Below are 20,706 nucleotides of genomic sequence, written 5' to 3'. Positions count from 1 at the left end.
GCACAATCAGGTGAAAGTCCCGCCGGTGGTGGGGTGGATGACGGGCCCAGAAGCAACGACTAAAGCGAATAAAGACCAGTAGTCCTGCGGACACTACCTTGGAGGGACGAGGAAGCTTCAGTTACCGACTTCGGAATTGATCTTCCCTGACTTAAAAACATTAAAATCATTTCGGCCATTAAAGGAGGCGGGGGCGCCAGGCGGGAGGCGGGGACGCGCTCCTGGCGGATGCGCGCTACCTTTGTCCCGCCTCCCGGCCGGCCGGCTCTTTGGGCGGGCGGAGCGCGCCGCAGCCGCGCGTACGTGTTCCGGCTGGAAACTGGCGCCCGCGGAGGCGGCGTTCCGCGGGCTGAGAGGAAGAGGGAGGCGGGAAGGCTGCGCGCCGCCCGCTCCGCCCCACCCCCCGCCTCGGCCCTGAAGGGCTGGATAGGCAAGTTGGGCGCGATGGCTCGAGCCCGGGTGGCGGCGGCGGCGGCGGCGGCGGTGGCTGGAGGCGGCGGCGCTTCCTCCTCCTCGCTCCGGCGCCGGCGGTGATCCGAGCGAGCGGCCGCGGCCCCCGATGAGACTGTTCGCGGGCTGGCTGTGCCTGAGCCTGGCGTCCGTGTGGCTGGCGCGGAGGATGTGGACGCTGCGGAGCCCGCTCACCCGCTCCCTGTACGTGAACATGACGAGTGGCCCCGGCGGGCCGGCGGCGGCCGCGGGCGGCCGGAAGGAGAACCACCAGGTACGGGGCCGAACTCCGGCCCGGCGTGGCGGGGGCGTGGCGGCTGGCCTTCCCGCGCTCGGCCCTGCTATTGTGCGGGGCGTCGCGGCGACGGTGCCCCCGGGCCTCGCCCCGCCGCCCCGGCCTCTCACAAAGTTTCCCCTTCGTCTTCCCCGCCGGGCGCCCCGTTCGGACGCCCGGCGCCTTTTGTTCCGCGGTGCGAACGGATGACGGCCTCCCCTTCCCCCTCTCGGGCCCCGGCGTAGGCGCCCCGGAGCCCCGCATTGTTCCCGGGTTCCGGGCGGTGATTGCAGGCGCTCGGTCACCTCGGCGTCCGCTCGCGACGCCAGGACCGAGGAACTTTGGGGCCAGTGCGTGGCGACCGGGACCCGTCTGGCACCGGGGCCTGAGACCTAAATGACCAGACCAATCCCACTATCCCGGACAACCGTCATCACCCCTGAGAATCAGAACCGAAAGCCGGTCCCTCTTTTTGTCTGGTTGAATCTCTGAACGTACAAAGGGTCATAAAGAAATACAACTGTGCATCGTGAGCCATTTAACTCTCTGGGCTCGTTCGGGTGACATTTTCCCTAAGCACTTAAAAAATGTGTTTGACAGGTTATCACTCCCATGCAATGGAACCTTCCCCTTCTACCTAAGAGAAATCTCCTTTAAACTTTGGTGTTAGTGTCTGACCCGAGAGATGTAATGAGGAAGATGATGCAAGCTTTTACTGGAAGGGTTGTAAAAACAGAACTGGGCAGGAATGAATTATTTTAAGAGTTGTAGCTGTGGATTGTGAACGATCCAATGTGGCCGGCTGGATAGTCCTTTCATGAGCTTAGTTTTGTGCCACTTAAGTGTGTGCAGGTCAGCTGTAGAATTAAGTGAAATATTTCTTATTTGACCGTAATGTAGTTTGCGGTTAACATTGCATTCATTGAAAACAGACTTTTGAATTCTGCCAGAGTATTGACTTACATAATTGCTAGCATTTATGGTACATTTTGCCTTTCCAGAGAGCAGTAATTAATTACTCCCCATCTTGTGTCTAGTCATTTTCATAGATTTTTCATTTTCCTGTGTTACTTTTCTTATTATGCCAGCTGTTTAGAGAGGTTGCACCCAGGTTGATCTTCTGTGTTTTAATGAAACCAAAGAATTGTCTAAGGTGATAAAGCAGTTCATTCAGAGAAGTAGTATTTACTTTTTATAGCAAATATTTGTAGTGGTCCTTTTTCTGTTTTTAAAGGAAATCATAAATTTCCATTTTTTTGTAATCCCACAGCTGTTGTAATTTGTTAGGTAATCACTGAGTGGACATAAAGTTAGTAGGTGATCTTGAAAAAACCAGATTCTTTGCTATGGATTAATTAGTCATTTTTAGAGTTGTAGTGGTACTGTACAGTTACCAAAATGTTACATATCCATAAGGAACATGGGTAATGGTGTAAAATAATGAATAGAAATGTCATGTTCAGCAATTGGTAGAAATAAGTTTCTGAGTAGAATGAAAAAGAGGCTTATTTCCATCGACATTGAATTACGGGAGTTTCTTGGCTGTAGGTGTTTATTGCACTTGTGATTACCTTTACTGCAGTAGACTTGATCTGTTTTAAGTGCTCATGAAAGAAATGGGCGTGTTTTAAAAAACTGAAAAACTGTTCAACTTGATTTTTATGAATTCTAGGTAGAATTACAGCTGTAGACATAGCCTCAGAATATCTCCTAACAGAGGATACTTTCTAATTGTGTACCTTTTAAAAGCTCAATCTGTTAGGTTCTAAGGAAAACTAATCCTGGTTTCAGATATCTCATTTATTACTTTGTTATGCTCCTGAGATAACGAAGTGTATGTGTACGTTAAAACGTGTGTGTTTTAACCATTTGCACTTAGCAACTTGGCAACTAGTTTCTCCAAAGTGAAGACTAATCAGGTGCTTCCTGAATATTGGGCTGGAGATTGGCTCTTTTCCCTAGAATAATCAATCCAAACATTGTTTTGAGTTGACACATTTGCATTATGAAAGTATTGTCCATGAATAAAGATTAAAATGAGCAAAAGAAATCATGTGTATAGAAACCACAGTGACATAAAGGGGAATAGGAGACTATTCCCCCTGCAAGGTGGCTGAGTTGATGATTTGTTATCTGCTTTATAGTCCAGGATCCTGAGTTCGCCTTATAAACTTTGTTGCTTGTGAAGTAACTTAACAATAATGCGCCCCCCCTGCCCCCGCCCACCACCCAGCTTCAAATTAATAGTTTATACAAGGTCTTCTGGTGTTCATTTGGGTGTGTGGGTTCCAAGCCAGCCACATCTGGTTCTTTTGAGTTGCATGAAAGTAGAGTTATGGATTTGATTGAACCATACTTAGCACAAGTTTTCCTTATGCTTATTTGATTAAGAAATTATGGTGGTGGATCCTGTGTTTAAAAGAGAAATCTTGGGCAATGTTTATTCATTAAAAATAGCTATTTAGTTACTAAAGCTTGGAGAGGCACAAAGGGTCCTTTGAGCTAAAACAGCTCTAAAACCATAGTGGTGGCACTATTTTAATGACTTGATCTGGCATGTTAGCTTCAAAACCGGGATTATGTTTCACTTTGGGCAAGCAGGAAGCAAGGAAGGGCTTCTCTCAGCTTGCAGGCCAAACTGGGCTCACTGACTATTTTGTACAGACTGTGAAGTAAGACTAGTTTTACCCTTTTATATGGTTGCAAAAAGATATATACTATTGTGTAACATGTGAAAATTTCTTACATGAAATTCAAATTTCAGTATCCACAAATAAAGTTTTGCTGGAACAGAGCCACCAAATTCATTTACCTATGGTCTGTGAGCGCTTCCAGCTACGATGGCAGAGTTGCATAGTTGCTGCTTTATGACCTGCAAGCCTAGAATATTTACTATCTGGCTCTTTACAGAAAAAAAGAATTTTCTCCAGAGAAAATTTCCAGCTTCCTTAATCAGCAGCACACTCTTAGTCACAGGTTGCAAGGTGAGTTTAATTTGTTGGGAAGAAATAGAGCCAGGCAGTGAGAAACTAGATATGTGACTTTTCGTTATTGGCTGACCCTGGAACTTAACAAAGAAAATAACAACAAAAGCTTTGGATCTAGTCTTTTTGAGGCATTGCATCTAGAAACTTGAAAGGACTCTTAGGCTAAACTAACCAGGTTCTTGATAATAACAGGCATTCAACAGCTTCTCAATTGATGGGAGTGAAAAAAAAATTGTTGTAGAACTCCCTGGAACCAAGCCAGGACTGTTTTCTCCAGGTCACATACTGCAGAGTATTTTTTATTTTTCCCTAAAGCACAGATAACATTCGATATCAGGAATTAGTAAACTGTAACTTAAAATTGCAGATATATGTATATCTGATTTATTTTTTTCACCTTATATAAATTCAGAACTGTGCTTTGCTACAAGCAATGATGGATTTAGGATACAATTTGGGTTTTTTCCCAAATGAACAAATAGTTGGATATCACAGTCAGAAGTCAAAGGTTGTGCCAGAGGACAGATTTGGTCTCCTTTCCCTCACTTCCCATGTACCTTGTGGAGGTAGACCGAAGCCAGGCATGAGTTAACAGTGCTCAGGGCGATCAGCCAGCCAGCCAGCCAGACACTGATGGATAGGTTCGTGTCCTCCTCTGAACTGCCTTTGAGTCTGGAGGCCTTTGCAGCTGAATACCAAGGAGATTTTGAAAAGGGTTTCTTTCCTTCCTTATAACCTGTGTTGAAACCCTAAACAAGTGTTTGCTTCAGTTTTGCAGAACACTGGGATGCTCTCTTCTGCTGAGTATCCCAGAAGCCTTTACCTTCTTCTCTGAAGGTGCCTTAGGGGACCCTGGTACTTCCAGTAAAAGACAATTTTTGAGAGCATCTGAAGCTTTGTGAAAGTCATAGGATTATAAAGTACTAACAGTGAGTGAGTGTTTGAAATGGAGATTGCCAGTAATTTATTTATTAAATCAAAGCTGAAGCAATTTAATCTGTATAAGTTGTTTCTCTGCATGGACATAAGGGTGTCTTTGTTACTCTGCATGTGGAAGTCTCACATAAAGTGGTTGTTGGTTTAGGTTTGTATCATTTATAGAAAAAGAATGAAGATTTGAATGTTTACTCCTATGCTGTGTTTAGACACGAGAGGGTGTCAGTAATTATGTGTCCAGACTGATACGATCGCACTGGAGAACTCAGAATGTGATTTTTGAATCCTTAGTTGTGGAGGTCAGTGTTGTTAGGCTTGGCCTTACCACCCCCTGTAGTAGGAAAGTTTCTGCTGGGCCCCCTCAGTGGAACCTTTCTGGTTGTTTTTAGTGGTACTGAATGCTTTGGTTACTCATTTCTTTTGAGAATGGCTGGGTGCCCAGACCTACAGTGTGGTTTTTAGGCATTCCCTTGAACTTCAGTTCTCTGACTGGCTTTTGTGGACCTTGGTCAGGAAGGGGAATAAAATCAAGTTATTCTGCTTCTATTAAGTGACAGGCACTTTAAATATATTATCCTCTCTAATCCTTATAACAATTCTTGGAGGTAGGTGGTGCACCCCCATTTTACAGAGAAAGATTGAGGCTAAAAGAGATGAAACTTGCTCATGAGCACAGTTGATGGATGGCAGAGTTGGGTTTGGAACCCCACACTTTCTGGTTTCAAGGCCCAGCTTTTCCCACTGTTTCATGACCTCCCTCCTAGAAGACCTTTTGTTGTCTGAGAGACTGTGAGAGTAGGCAGCCCTCTTTTTATTTTTTATTTTTTATTTTTTTTTGTTAGGCTGCCTTCTTAATAGCATACTGTCCCCATTCTGAGGGACCTTTGCATAGACACTGAAATTATATAGCTGAGTGCAAAAAACCCAGTTGGAGTTTTTGCAGTTTGTGAGTTAGATGAAGATGGGACAGAGGCTCGAAGTTCTGACCTTCATCCAGTTTGTGCTTGCTTTGGTTAAGTTTAATGTTGAAAAAAATCATCTTACCCATGCTGCTACTGACACCAACCAATTCTCTGACACCAACTAGATGTCGTACGATTCATTTCTGTTCTGACACTACCTGGAGTTAACCCAGAGATTTAAGGGTTCCCTCCTACAAGATTGCCCTCACTCCACATACCAGCTCCAAGTTGGGGGTCCACAGTCTACCCATGCTTCTGTCTGACTTGGTTACAAATTCTGGGGTTTCTGCAGCCCCCCCATCAGGTTAGATAATTTGCTGGATCAACTCACAGAGCCCAGGAAAACACTTTACTTATGTTTACTGGTTTACTATAAAGGGTATAACTCAGGAACAGCCAAATGGAACAGATGGATAGGGCAAGGTGTGGGGGTCAGAGGGTGACACAGAGCTTCCATGCCTCGTCCAGGTAAGCCACCCTCCCAGCACATCGATGTGTTCAGACACCTGGAAGCACCCAGAACCCTGTCTTTTAGGGATTTTATGGTGGTTTCATTACCAGGGTGTGATTTATTAAATCTTTGGCCATTGGTGGTTGAACTCAATCTCTAGCTTCTCTCCCCTCCTTGGATGTTAGAGGTGGAGCTGAAAGTTCCACCCTGCCCTCCTGGTTATCTCTGGAGCACACAGAAGGTGCTTTTATCACTCCGGAGTTTCCCCAAGCTTTTTAGGAGCTCTGTGCTGGGAACTGGGGATAAAGAACAAATTTAATTTTTTTTTATGATACCACATTACCTAAAATGAGGAAGTTGTTTTTAAAAATAACTTTATAGTTCCGATTCTACTAATGTGCTCAAGTCCTTTGTATTTTGGGAGAAAAGACTGTTGCATGGTATGTGTTTAACTAGTTGAGGAACTCAGCTAATTTCAGAAAAACTTTTAACTCTATCCCTCAATCTGATAAGCAAATATAATTTTATAGGAAAAATGCATTTCTACTTTAAAGGAATGATCCATCAAACAAGGTTATGTAAAGATTAGGCGATGTTCATGGGTTTAATGAAATCTTTAAGACATGACTTAATACTTCATTATTTTGGTTAATTAATACTGCCAGATACACATTCAAAACTCATGTCTACCTGATTTGGCTGTTTATTATTTGGCTAATTATTAGTATCTTTACAGTCTTGTTGAAAGTAGAGGGAACACTGCTTTTACTGTAACATCTTTTAGAAGAGGTTATGCTTAGTTATCGCATCCTACTTCACCATTAGCATCAGTGGATGACTGCATGGCATAACTCTGGCTTGATGACACTGTTATTTAAAAGATTTCCCTACTGTGCTCGCTTTGGTAGCACATATACTAAAATTGGAACAGTACAGAGAAGGTTAGCATGGCCCCTGCACAAGGATGACACGCAAATTTGTGAAGCATTCCATATTAAAAAAAAAAAAAGACTTCCTTGCTTATTTAGATTGAGCAAAATTCAAGTGAACTTTAAAGGAAGATGCTAATAAGATGCTTTTTCAGACTCTGTGGTCTCCAGCTGAGGAGTCCAGCCCTGCAGTAGGGCTGGCACCCAGTTCTTTAATGTGAACATTTAATGGGCATGATGCTTTGTTCTTGCCCACGCACCTTTGTCTCTGTAGTCTTTGCAGAGCCCATGTTCAAAGAACACCCCTGTTTGAACCCATGTGGGAGCCTACAGACAGCCACCTAGTGTGAGCTCATTACAGCTTTTCACTTAAGCTGGGTTGTCTAGAGAGAGAGGTAGCTCCAGGGGGACGGCCAAATGTTGCAGGGGCTCCTACACTGATTTTCTGTCAACGTCTGAAGGGCAAGGTGACTACTTATTTAAGGCCTGAAGATCCTGGCCAATATCATGACGATATTACTTATTTCTCTTGGTTCTGATTTTTCCCCTCCTCTGGAATGTAAGTTCCTGGAGGCCAGTGAGTCCATTGTTAATTTTCCCTAGACCACTGTTGAGCTGGGGTGGTTAGGAAGCACTTATGAAATTTTCTGGGTAAGCTCACATAGGGGTTCTAGGCAGTGCCGACTTTGCACCCCGGGGCAGTGTCTGGGATGTTTAGGGTTGTCATAACTGGGGGTGGGGGAGTGCTTCTGGCATCTGATGGGGAGTGGCTGGGGATGCCGCTGAACGTCCTCCAGTGCACAAGACAGCCCCCGGATTATGTGCTCCAAATGTCAGTAATTCAGAGGTTGAGAAACCCTGCCCTATAGTAATTTAGTTGTTTTCTAGATCAGATTGTCTTTAGACACATCCAGTCCGGTCTAATTGCGCAGAATAGTCCTGCTTTCTTTTCTAAAAGTGACCCTCAGAGAGACATACTGGGTATAGAGTGAAGCAAAGAGAATCTTCTTTGAGAGAAACTCTTATAAAATCATATGAACCTAAAACAGGAGCTTAAATGAGCTGGAAGTGCTCAGAAATGCCAGGTTTCACATTTATTCAGAAGTGATGAGGTGGGAAATGAAAGCTGAGGCGCTTGGCTAGGTGCCTGGTACGGGCAGGTGCCCAGTCCATGTCTTCCTTCATTGCTTGCTGTGCTGATGCAGTTGTGTGGTGGGTGGGTAGCTTAACCACTGTTTGCAGAATTGAGTTTAAGCTAGGCCTTGCAAAAACTTTGGAGTTTTAGAAATTGATGGAAACCTGGTGACAGCTGTCTCCATGGTTATCCTTGTGTTCCCGTTAGGATTTTGCTAGAAACTCTGAATTTTATCTGTTAGACTGCCTTTGATTTTTAAGAATAATTTATTGTTAGACAGATGAACATTTATTGTTCATCTGTGTGTGTGCCAGACACTGAAGTCAGTCATTGTCCCTCACCTTTTATGGAGCTTCCCGTCTACCTGGGAAGATATAGACACTGAACACGCAATTACATACCAGTTTTCAGTTCAGTGGTTATGAATGTTACTGAGGAGACATTAACCAGGTAAACAAGGAGTGGGTTCGGGTGGTGGGAAATGTAGGAGACAGAGCAAATACCATGTGAAACAGCCTTGAGAAAGAGCCTTCCAGAAAAAGAAGAGTAAAGTGTGACATGGTGAGTGGCTGGGTGTAATGCATTGGTAGGGAGTGTCATGAGATGAGGCTGTGGACACAGAATGGACAAACCATGCAGGGCCTTGTAAGCCATATTGATTATTTTGTATGTCAGGACTTCTGTGAAGCAGGGTGGTGACACGATTAGATTTGCATTTAAAAGTTGGCATTTTTAAAGAGGTTTACTTGGTCACTTAAATTTTCAAACCACTTTTAATTTCTGGAAGATCAAAATACCAACTACATTAAGATGTGTGTATATTTTTTTTTTAAATAACAACTTTATCAAGACAAAATTCATGACCATAAAATTGACCATAGAATTCATCTCTGTTTTTGGGAAAATTATCTGTCTTTTTTTATTGTTTAAGAGAGTCACATAGCAACATAATCTCATTGGATCTTTTTAAAAAATTTATATTCACAAGGTTGCATAACCATTGCCACTCTAATTTTAGAACATTTTCATCACTTGATAAATAAACCCCATATCCATTAGCAGACACTCCCCATTGCCTCATCTCCCCACACCCTTGGCAACCACAGTCTACTCTCTGTCTCTGGATCTTCCTATTCTAGGCAGTGCATGGAAATGAAATTGTACAATTTGTGGCATTTTGTGATTGCCTTATTTTACTTGGCATAGTATTTTCAAAGTTCATCCCCGTTGTCTCATGAATCAATACCTCATTCCATTTTATGGTTGAATAATATTCTGTTGTATGGATCAACTACATCTTGTTTATCCATACATCAGTTGACAGACATCGGGGTTGTTTCCACTCTTTGGTAGTTATGGATAGTGCTGCTATGGAGTTGACATTTGTATCATGTAAATGGCAGGAGGAACATGAATTCTAACCTTTACCTTTAAAGAGAAGGGCATTGCGTCTTTTTATTCTTAGCACATTCTGTTCAGTAAGCATTTTCTTTCTGAAAGACTTGTATGGTAGTAAAGGTTCAACCACATGTGTTAATGTTGATGAATTGAGAGAAACGCTATTAAAAAACTTGAGTTTTCCTTTTGGCACTTAAAAGCGTTATTTGCAGTTAACGGTGCCAGTTCTTGCTTAGTTCTGGAAGTCTGAGTCCGTTATTGTTCTGGTTGTCCATTTATAAGTGGATGCCAAGGAATTCTTTGCTTCTCTGTTCCACTTGAATGACTTCTTGTCCACATTAATAGAATGTACCTGATTGCCTATTACCAAGGTGATGGCTTTCATCTTGATTAGTCATTTCAGAGAATTAAAAAAAAAAAGTTAGAATGGCCTCTTATTACAGAGTTCAGAATGTGAACCAGGAGGTCAGGAGTATAATAAAAAATGGTTTATGACCTGCACTGGGGCATAACTTCAGGCACAATGAGTATTAAGAATTAGTTAATGATTAAGCATGAACATTTTCAGACTAAGAAAATTGTAGGCAGTCAATGTAAGAAGCTTCATAGCTTGTCAAGTAGAGTGGGAAAAATAAAAATAGTTTCAAGTTCAAGCAGTTTTAATAACAGTGTTTAATGGTAAATTAACACAGATCAGCCAACAATTGGAAAGATTTAGTTTATTCAGTTCAGGGCACAGGGTTTGTAAAAAGATTGGTTAATCTTTAAAATTTTAATGTGCCTGTTTGCTTCTTTGTGTTGGTTTATAACTGGTTCCTTTCAGTGTTAATGTCAGGAATGTTACCCAAGATTTCATTCAGTATTTAGCAAGTTTAGGATGACTGTAAAATTGGTCCACCAGTTGTGCAAGCAGTTACGGGACACCTACGGTGAATAGTCATATTTGCCGGGGGAAGCAGGTTACTTTTGGCTCCTTATTGGGAGAAATTGATTGTCTCTTAGTAGCTAATAGATTAATAGTAACTAATCTACTCTACAGTTTCATTATGGTACGTAATGGACTTACTTTTATTTATCAGGTCGTGTTAGGGGACTTTATATCATTGCTCTTATTATTATAGGAGTCTCTTGTGTGTCTGGTCCTATATTGAGGATTTGCCTGCGTTATCTTGTTTAATCCTCTCAGTAACCTACCAGGATAGAAACCAGTGACATCTCTGGTCTACAGATGAGTTTACAGAGGCTCAGAGATTAAGTGTCTTGTGCGAGCTTACATAAGGAATGGCTGAGCCAGGACTTGGTATGGCTGACTCTAAAGCTGATGCACCCTGCAGTCCGCCTCCCCGCTTCTCTAGTGTACTAACTCTGACTGAAAATGGGAAACATTTATTATAGAAGATTACATTTCATCTACAGTTGAGGCTCTTGAATTTTTGTTTCAAAAAGTGTGTTCTGTTTAGAGCCTATTCCTGGAAATCTGGTTCTTAGCATGTTACTACTTTGTCTTCATTGATTGCAGTATGACCTTAAGTAACTGCTTAATCTTTTTCAAGCACATTTGGCTCCTGTCTGTTAGAATGTTTTATGACCTGGTAAAGCAAACCTCAATATTTCTATAGGGCAGCTTACTCTGGTCACTGGAATGTTAAATTCTGCTGCTCACTCTGCCATTGATTTGTTTGGGGGTTTTGAGTCAAATCATTGCATTGAATGACTTTTCTTATTTTAAAACAAAGTTGATGTTGGTAGTTACTGCCTTCTTATGTTGAATCTCAGTGAGGCAGATGCCATCCGAGCTTTCCTAGATCTCAGGTTGCAGGGGGTATAGTGACAGAAGGGTTGGGCCTGGAGGCGGAGCTCATGGACTGTGGCCTGGCTCTGTCACTACTGAGCTGCATAACTGCCAGCCTTTCCCTCTCCCCTCACTCTCTCCCTACCCTGAGGGTTATGAGAATTAAAGGAGAAATTGTGTGTGAGGAAGTATGTTGTACTTTATAGGTGGCATATGAATATAAGAGATGATGATTATCCTCAGAGTGCCAGGAGATTATAGAATTTGGAAATCTTAGGTTTAATTTAGTCTTCTGTTTTTTGTTTTTGGACTTCTTAGATGATGCTTCAGTTACATGTTTTCATTCTTCTTCTTCTTTTTCTTCTTTTTTTAGTGGTATGTGTGCAACAGAGAGAAATTATGCGAATCACTCCAGGCTGTCTTTGTTCAGAGTTACCTTGATCAAGGAACACAGATCTTCTTAAACAACAGCATTGAGAAATCCGGCTGGCTATTTATCCAATTATATCACTCCTTTGTGTCATCTGTTTTTAGCCTGTTTATGTCTAGAACATCTATCAATGGGTAAGTGAATCTTGGATATTTTTTTCTTTATCCTTAGGTCTAAAAAAAGAAAAGGAAAAAGAAAAGTGACCTTGTTGAGATGTTGACTGCCTCTACAGCTACAGCACTTGTAGTCAGAATCGTTGGTCCAGTGTCTCAGCCTGTGCAGTTATGCTTTTTAAATTCACCGTAACTTGATAAATAGCCTCATTGTTGTGTATTTCTGTGATGGGAATTACAGTGCTTCCCAACTTTGACGTGCACAGGTATCACCTGGGGATCTGGTTAAAATGCACATTCTGAGTCAGAAGGTCTGGGGTGGGACCTGCGATTCTGCATTTTGAACAAGTTCCCAGATGGTGTCTATGCTGCTGCTGACCTATCAGAAAGAAGCAGGATACTTGGAACCAAGCCCTTAACATAGGCTGAAGAGTAAGATCTTTGCTTTAAGCACACTTCCCTGGAGCAAGTCTTTTTGGGAGGGATCTGATTCAGCCCAGCAGTGGATGGTGGCTTGTTCAAGGGTCCTCCATCTGTTCTTACATAATTCTGGGCTCACTAGAATTTTGTGAATTTATTGTGGAATTCTCTATCCCTAGAGTGGTTGATTATCTCATATAAATTTATGGAAAAAGCTCTAGGAATATTTTCATCCTTTCTTGGCCAGATTTTCTAACATCCCCAAAGCCCAAGAATCCAGAACACCAAAGAAAAGCAGCAGGACTCAGTCCTTCAAAAGCCTCTTGGACTGCTTAATACCACTGGCTGGGCCCACTTTTTCTTCCCTTGAGGTTTGGAGCCAGCATCTAATGAGTGTCTGGATCCTCAGTCTATCATCTGGTCCTTAAATATGTTTTCAAGCACCATGAGCCATTTCTCAGGGTATCTTACTTGATTTTCTTCATTGTTGATAGGAAATTGCCTTAAATTTGCTTCAGCAAACAGTTGTTATTTTTGTATTGATAGTTGAGTTTATACAACTTGGTCTGACATTTTGTTTCTAAAATTGGCTGCATTGAATTTCTATTCTATACCATGTATATTTTTGTTGGGAAAGCAAACAAGTCGCCATAGCAGTGACTTTTAACCTTTTTGAGTCCTGTACCTCTTTGAAAGTGGTAAAAGGTAGAAATCCTCTCTTCAGATAGTCCTTACATTCAACATTTTGCATATAATTTGGGGGAGATTTCAAACTCTAAACCACTTAACCCCTACCTCTACCCCACTGGCCCCTGGTTAAAATTACCTGCTCTGGGATTTCACAGTTTGGTCAAAGAGAGGCAATACAATTAATAAATCCCTTTTATTTTAACTTCCCTTATCTACAGCTCTTCTGCTTTTTTTTCCCTTTTGAATAACCTCATCTTCCCCACCCCCAAACAAAACAAAAATATCTCTTGCCCTGTGTCCGGGCCTCAACTGAAAGCTTAATTTTGAGCTCATTGGTATTTTCCACCCCTGGCGATGGTAGCTTATTACCATGAGTGGCTGTCTCTTATAGAAATAATTACTATGGTAACCTTCTTCAATTAAGAAGATAAGATACTTAATCAGACTTTTATGTGGGAAAGGGGAAGGCCAAGTAGAGAGAGGCTTGACAGGTATTTTCAGAGTTTATTTTATAAGGAAGATATTTTTAAGGAGGTGTACCTCCTCTATGGACTCTAAATCTAGAGGGAACTTAGACTGTGGCCAGAGAACCTAGGATGGTTACTGCACACACACACCAGAAACACATGGACTGCCCTATGCATTGCAGAAAGTCTAACTTTTCTGACCTTGCCTACTAAATGACAGTAGCACCCCCAAGTCATTGCGACCACCCAAAACTCTCCCCACCTATTCTCAGTGCCCCTTAGAGGGCAGAGTCCATCCTGGTTGAGAAATGCTGGGCTCGATGAATTTTGATTTATTTTTTTTGACAGTTTAAATCTTTTTGTGTAGCCTCTGTTGTTCATGATCTTTGGAAATAGGACAGTAGTTCTCTGCCTGGTGCCTTTACACCTGAGCTCTGACCTCAGATGACCTGTAGCTCTAGAATGTTATGATTATCATGTCAAAGGTCATTAGATTCCAAAGAGATAGCTGGAGGAGCATGTTATTTTATAATTGGGAAAGTTTAAGTCATTAACTATTTTGCAATGTACTTTTGGTTCTATGGCAGATCAGGCACCAGCATTTGAAATACGCATTCCCCCAAGCCTGTGACCTCCGACCTCTGTCACTTTTCCTTGCTCTGACTCTGGCTTCCGTGTGAAATTTTAAATAGCTGTCTCACTAAGTTCAGATCCTTTTCTCAGATCTTTCTGCAGCCTGTTTTCCTACTAGAAGATAGGAACTACTGAGCTGTAAAACAGCTTGTGTTTTAGGAGGTGTGGTTTTCTCGGGGAGGCAGTTGTAGTGGGTAAAAGTCCCTTTGGCCTTCCCTGCTCCCATTTTAGCGTTTTTGTGGGGCAGAAGATTTACTGCAGATACATTGGTAGATTTGGTTGACCTTCTCCTAAGGCCTTAATGGGAAAGGGGATGGGGAGTTTCATGTGAACTCTGTAATTTTAATTTTTTCCTGAAACTGGTCTCACCAGCTGGGCGCACCAAGTTACACATGTCTTTCCAGTCACTGTGTAACAAACATACTGTGCTTTATGATTATTTCCAGAAAGCAGCAGTACAATGCAGACCTCCCTGCCATTTCCTAGACCAGTGGTTCTCAGACTTTTTCAGGGTCTGAAGAGGAAGCGCCCCAGGAGCTGCTTCAGGCTGCAAAGAAGAGCCTAGGGATGGGCTGGCAGTGGCTCTGACCTCATTTCAGCAGTGCTCTCATTTTACATTATCTATTAAGTAATGTCCACTTCATTTAAAGAAAGGGGTCTGCTGCTTAAAGGAAGTCTGAGAACACCTGCCATATACAAACAAGGGTTTGAGAGCTAGAAAACAAGTTCTAAACAGCGAGTGCATTTTATTTCCCAAGATGGTGCTTCCTGAGACTCGGTTTGATCTGCAGCTGCTTTTCTGAGAGCTCTCTTTCATCTCCATTTTAACCCCTCTCTTTTCAAAGGCATTACTGTGTTTTGGATTTTTTTTTTTGTAGGATTTTAGGAATAATAGGACAAACTGACACAAGTATGAATCTGCTTTCTTAATGCAAATTGACTGATACCACAAGGACCTCTCTTCCTCTTTTCTCTAGTGTCTCTTAAAATATTATCTAGAGCTATTTTTTCTCACTCATTTTTCAGTTTCATACTCTAATGGCTTTTTTTTTTTCTATTTGCTTTTTCTGCTTAGTTTTATTGGCTAGTGTTGTGGTCTGATTCTGTGGGTCTGTCATTTTTTTAAACCGATAAACATATTTTCTATTACTCTTTCTATCTCCTTCCTTTGTTGGCTTCAATTCTTCACATTCATCTTTGAATTTCTTGCATATTCTTCCCTTCCCACCTTTTATTCCTCTCCTTTCCCTACTCTTTTTGGGGTATTATTTGCAACCTCAAAGACAGATGATGATATCTGGAGATGTTTTCTAATTTTACTAACTTTACTTTTTAATCATAAATCTTATAAACTATATATTTTAATCATATAATTTATAAAATAAACATTTTGTAGATTCAAAAGGCTGTTGAACTACTTCAGCAGGTTCTAAAGGCTGAGTCACTACTTTGTGTGTATATTGTGGGGGAGTGCTTATGTTGTATAGAGTCATCCATTGTCCTTTTTTCTTTTCCAGGTTGCTAGGAAGAGGCTCAATGTTTGTGTTTTCACCAGATCAGTTTCAGAGACTGCTTAAAATTAATCCAGACTGGAAAACCCATAGACTTCTTGATTTAGGTGCTGGAGATGGAGAAGTCACAAAAATCATGAGCCCTCATTTTGAAGAAATTTATGCCACTGAGCTGTCTGAAACTATGATATGGCAGCTTCAGAAGAAGAAATACAGGTATAATTTGTAGACATGGTTTGGGGTATATTTCTTGGTTTTAGATGTATTTTTTTTTTTTTTGAGATTATTTAAAGGCTATAAAACAGAAACTGTTTTCCATGACGAAGCATTAAAAGAAAATCTTTCTATGTTTTCATAGGAAAAAAATTTTGGCAGCATGTTTACCTTCCTTGGTCTGATTTTACCAAAAAATTAATGTGAAAATTAGTTTACATGATCTGAATGGTAGTTCGTAGATGGTGGAGGAAACAAGGGTGGTGGGGATGGGTTTGGAATCAAATCCACACATACAATTCACATGTGGGTGATCAAAAAGAAATTGTGTATGCATTTTTGACACCAGAGAACCACAATCATTAATATAAATTTGAAAGATGCTTGACTTTAATGCATTATCTGTAGGTATGGGATCTTTCTTAAAAAGAAAAGAAAATACTGTAGTTAAGAATTCTATTTCTCATGTTAATATCCTCTTTATTTTATTTTTTGAGTGAAAAAATACTGGAGACCGAAGTGATGACCATTTACTCTCAATCCATCACCGTGGAGCATTTGTTCAAAGACTGATTATCAGGTTCTTTGTCACTGTATATGGAAGGAGCAAGTTCATTGACCTGAATAACATATTAGGAGAGTTTCCAAGGTGTAATTTCTAGTCTGCCAGTGATTTACAGTGTGACCTTGGACAAGTCACTTCTTTCATTTTTCTCATAAGAAGAGGAAAATTCTAATGCCTTGTTAGGATTCCTGGGCTTATGCGTAGTTTGAGTGGGGCTGATAAATTTGTCTTAGCGTGGAATGGAGTTTACAAGTAGAAATCACAAAACAGAAGTGAAGGTGAAGTTGGACTTCTGTAGGTATAGTTTTAACTGTCCCGATACTAAAGCTGTAATTTTCTGTTATGAGCATGTGTTTCTGTCTTTCAAAATTACCAACATGGAAACTACCTATCTGTGAATAACTCTGAGATGGATTTAGTAAGATTATTCTAGATGAAAACATGCTGATGATGTTTGACTTCTGCTTCATTGTACATAGGCCTAAGATTTTGTTGTTGTTTTTTAAAATCAGGTATGTAATTTGTTTTTTGTAAATTTATGAATTTAAATTGGCTGTTTGACTAAGGCATTAATATACAAATAGTCTTTCTTTAGTTGTTCATTCCATCAAAAAGGAAATTGATGACTTTTTTATCCAGAAAGTAGAATCTTCTCTCTAGTTTGAGCTAAATCAGTTTCTAAAATCATCACTGCAGTCGTCATGCCAGTACAAAAGAGTGATTTGGGAGCTCTAATACCCTACTTATTTCAAGCAACAAAGGAGTCTGACTAGACCCGTGATGTTTGTCAGAGTGTTGTTTTGGAGGAAGGCTTTAGTTTTTAAAAAATCTAGATTGAAAAGAAGATGCAGCTGGGTGGTTTGTGTTCCTTTTTATTCTGCTATACAAAAATGCTCTAAGATGTCATCATACTAATGAGTTTTCCTAAACAGCTCTCATTATGCTTTTAGAATTTTCTAAGATACCTCTACTGTATCTGCTTAGCATGATCAAAGAGTTGTTTACCAAAGGTGCTTTTTCTGGTTTCCTCTTCCTCCTGTCTATCATAACATGCCTCACCTACCACATTCTGACTGGTATAACCAAGCAGGAGTGAGTAATTTATAAAATTGCCTTAAAGGCGTGGCTAACAAAGACTCTTTGATATAAGCACTCCTCCCCTCTGTGAGTAAAACTTCGTAAGGGCCTAGAAATGTTCTTAGGGAGAGAGAAGAGGGGAAGGAATGAGGAAGAGAGAGTGCGATATTGAGGGCTCAGAATGGTGTGTTAACAATGCTCTCCACTTACTGTTTTAATAGGATGTCCTGTGCTTTATCTTTTTCTATATAATTATTTAGATATGAAGACTCAAGAGTATGAAATAGTATCTCTCTCCTGGGAACAGAGATTTGCTCAAGAGATCATTGGTTGTAAATGGAAATTATCTTATACCACTCCTAGCCAGTCTTAAAAATAGGACCCTAGGAATAGAAAACATGAATATATGATGTATTCTATGATTACATTCCAATGAATGTAGAAAGTAGGATTCTTTGTTCAAGAATTTGATGCCCTAGTTTCTTAAGCATTTTTATCACCTTAGATCTTCACACTTATTAAACATGTTAGTTCTTATAAAGGAAATTTTATATGTTTTGAGGTTTGGAAATAGCTGAAATGCTAAATTTAAAGAAATAAGTTGCTTACTTTTGCCTTGCTATTTTATTACTGCAAATATAAATTATAAATGAAGATTTTGAACTTACTTTGATTTAGAAGACAAAATTAGAACCTTTACTGGCATCTAATTATTTTAAAAGATGTCTTTAAGGGGGTTTGTATCTTTCTGGTTTTTCCAGAGTGCTTGGCATAAATGAATGGCAGAATACGGGGTTCCAGTATGATGTCATCAGCTGCTTGAATTTGCTGGACCGCTGCGATCAGCCCCTGACTTTGTTAAAAGATATCAGAAGTGTCTTGGAGCCAACTAGAGGCAGGGTCATCCTTGCTCTGGTCTTACCCTTTCATCCCTACGTGGAAAACGGTAAGTGTGGTCACCCACTTACTGGCCTGTTATCCAGCATTGACGTTTATTGATATTTGTGATTCTGGGCTGTGCACAATTAGACATGGTCTTGTATTTCTCAGAATAGCCTGGAATTTAACAGAATACAGTTAACCCCTGTAAAATATCACCTTGGTTTTAATGTTCATCTCAGTGTGGCTTTTATAGAACTCTAGTACACCCTTTGCAGTGGTAATAATTAATACTCAGCTGGATCTGTCTGCTGGAGATTGAAACCTAAAATGTGTCCATATTTCCTGCTTTTAAATGGAGCCTGAACCATTAATTTTTTAGCTTATGAGCTGAGTCAAGGAATAAATGATGTCTTTTAATCTATCTGTATATACCTGCCAAATGTCATAGCTGTTAAGTATTTTACATCTCTTGTCCCAGACTCTAAAATGATAAATGCTGTTGTTACCCGTTTTTTCCTTTTGAAGACCATTTATGTCCCAGCATGTATCATTTCTTTGTGTGACATGTGGTTTCTTGATTCCATGTCTTGCTCTTCAGCAATACTGAATGAAGAATATCTCAGAAGAAATGGTTTGATTTCATACTGCTTCATATTTACTGTGACTTTAGGCCAAAAGTCACATTTATTCACGCTTGGTTTTAGTTTATGTGGTTTGCAATTTAGGTCATGTTGAAAGTTACGACTTTAAGCCTCTTTTGCATTTTCATAAGTTATTGTACAGTAATGTAAAAATTATTTGTTATATAAGTAATACATGTTAATACTTTAAAATCTTTACTTTTTCTCTTTTACTGCCTTGTTCAGTTTGGGTTCAGAAACTGTAAGAGCTTGCAGACATTTTTGAGAAATCCACTAATGTTTTGCAAGTATCATAGTTATCAGATATCTGTGAAAATCTGTGTCTTAAGGACTAATGCTCATGTTTGCTTATAACCCGGGGTTTGTGTCGCCACTCACTTGCTCCTTCATTTCTTCTTGTCCTTATTTTTTCCCCCTCAGGTTTTGGTCTGTTCTGATTTAATGCTTAACGTTTACCAAATGGTTTTAGATTTGTGTTGATGGTGGGGAAAATGAAGAATTCTTTAGACATAGGTGGGTGGGAAGGAGAACAGATAAGCAGATGTCCCCTCCCCCATCTGACTTCTCCATGTTTACATTCCTGTGTTGAATCCTTTGTCATGGTAAAGAGCGAAACTGCTTTTTGTGTGAGTGCCCATATAGCACATACACATGTTGTACAGGGAAAAACCTAGTAAATGTCGTCCTTGATAATTCAGCAGCCCGACCTTGTTTCGGTGCTGCTCCCTGTGTAATTAAACCTCGGCTCTGTCTCGCTGCATTGCAATCACTAGTCATCAGGTTGTAAGGCCCAGGCTTCCTGCGTCCTGTTGGGCAACCACACGATGGAACTTTAATGCTGCTTCCTGGCATAGCAGGAGGTGGAAGAGCAAGAGAAGAAATGTCAGTCTAACCACGATTTTATTTCCTTGTGTTGCTGACATAAAAATTGAGAGGAAGTTAAACTGGACAAGAGGGCAATCGCCAGTAAAGACTGAAAACAAGCTCCTTGATTGTGGATGCACAGAGTTGACTATTGAATCCAGTGAAGCTGATGTTTGACATACAAGCAAACCTGAGACATGAAACCTTGTTGCTATGGGTGACCTCTAGTGACCTTTAAGTTTTGTAGACTGCTTGTGGCACTCTATTTGTGCTTTCCTTGTCTGAGTCGTTAATTAGATCCTGATGATTTCCATGTGACACTGTGTAAGGGCTGTGAGGGGCAGAGTGATCTTGCTGTGTGCGGTCATGAATACCGGGCTGTTTTAGGGCTTTCTGAGTATACTTTGCATACTTGGCTCAATTAATTTTTTTTAACCAAAGCAGTTGTAGATGAAATAATTACTTGTGTAATTTTTTTGATTTGTCTTGAAATTGAACCGCAGTGATTTTGTTGGCATAGGTTAAATTGGGGAAAAAAATGCAAAATGTATCTTTCTAATTTCAGTCTGCTTGGTTTACTGACCAAGTTCTGGTGAGGGGCTGTTAAATCTAGTGAGAATTGTTTTAAGTATCAAAGAAGGGGAAAGTATGTAATGAAAAGAAGAATTATGTTGCAGTAATGGAAACAGTGATGTTTAATTTTTTTAAATTGTAATTTTTATAAAAAGGTAACTCATGGTTCAAAAAAAAAGAGTTCAAGCAGCTTGCAAGAGAATATATAATGAGACGTTTCTCATCCACTCCAGTTCCACAGTCTTATTCAGCTTTCTTGAAAATTCTTCTAAAGATCGTCTATGCAAATACAAGTATATGTGTACGTGAAAAA

At 40.5% G+C, this 20,706-nt stretch overlaps 1 protein-coding gene and 1 non-coding gene across 3 annotated transcripts in view; both read left to right on the top strand.

Annotated features, from left to right (window-relative positions):
• Positions 1 to 375: 375 nt before the first annotated feature.
• Positions 376 to 20,706, top strand: part of METTL9 (methyltransferase like 9) — a 37,950-nt gene continuing 17,619 nt past the window's right edge. Inside the window, exons 1-4 of one of the 2 annotated variants that reach the window (XM_032460880.1) lie at positions 376 to 724; positions 11,688 to 11,878; positions 15,585 to 15,794; positions 18,195 to 18,379. In XM_032460880.1, the coding sequence (XP_032316771.1) occupies positions 560 to 724; positions 11,688 to 11,878; positions 15,585 to 15,794; positions 18,195 to 18,379 (751 nt within the window). In that variant the 5' untranslated portion in view covers positions 376 to 559. The remainder of the gene's footprint in view (positions 725 to 11,687; positions 11,879 to 15,584; positions 15,795 to 18,194; positions 18,380 to 20,706) is intronic. The other variant, XM_032460881.1, reaches the window with a different exon arrangement.
• On the top strand, positions 6,953 to 7,059 carry LOC116657670. Its single transcript, XR_004312867.1, has one exon. It is a non-coding gene; the product is annotated as a U6 spliceosomal RNA (small nuclear RNA).

Source organism: Camelus ferus, chromosome 18 (assembly GCF_009834535.1).
Source record: "Camelus ferus isolate YT-003-E chromosome 18, BCGSAC_Cfer_1.0, whole genome shotgun sequence".
In the NCBI taxonomy this organism is placed as follows: Eukaryota; Metazoa; Chordata; class Mammalia; order Artiodactyla; family Camelidae; genus Camelus; species Camelus ferus.
The sequence above is the reverse complement of the archived record's forward strand: the minus strand, read 5'-3'. Positions and strand labels throughout refer to the sequence as shown.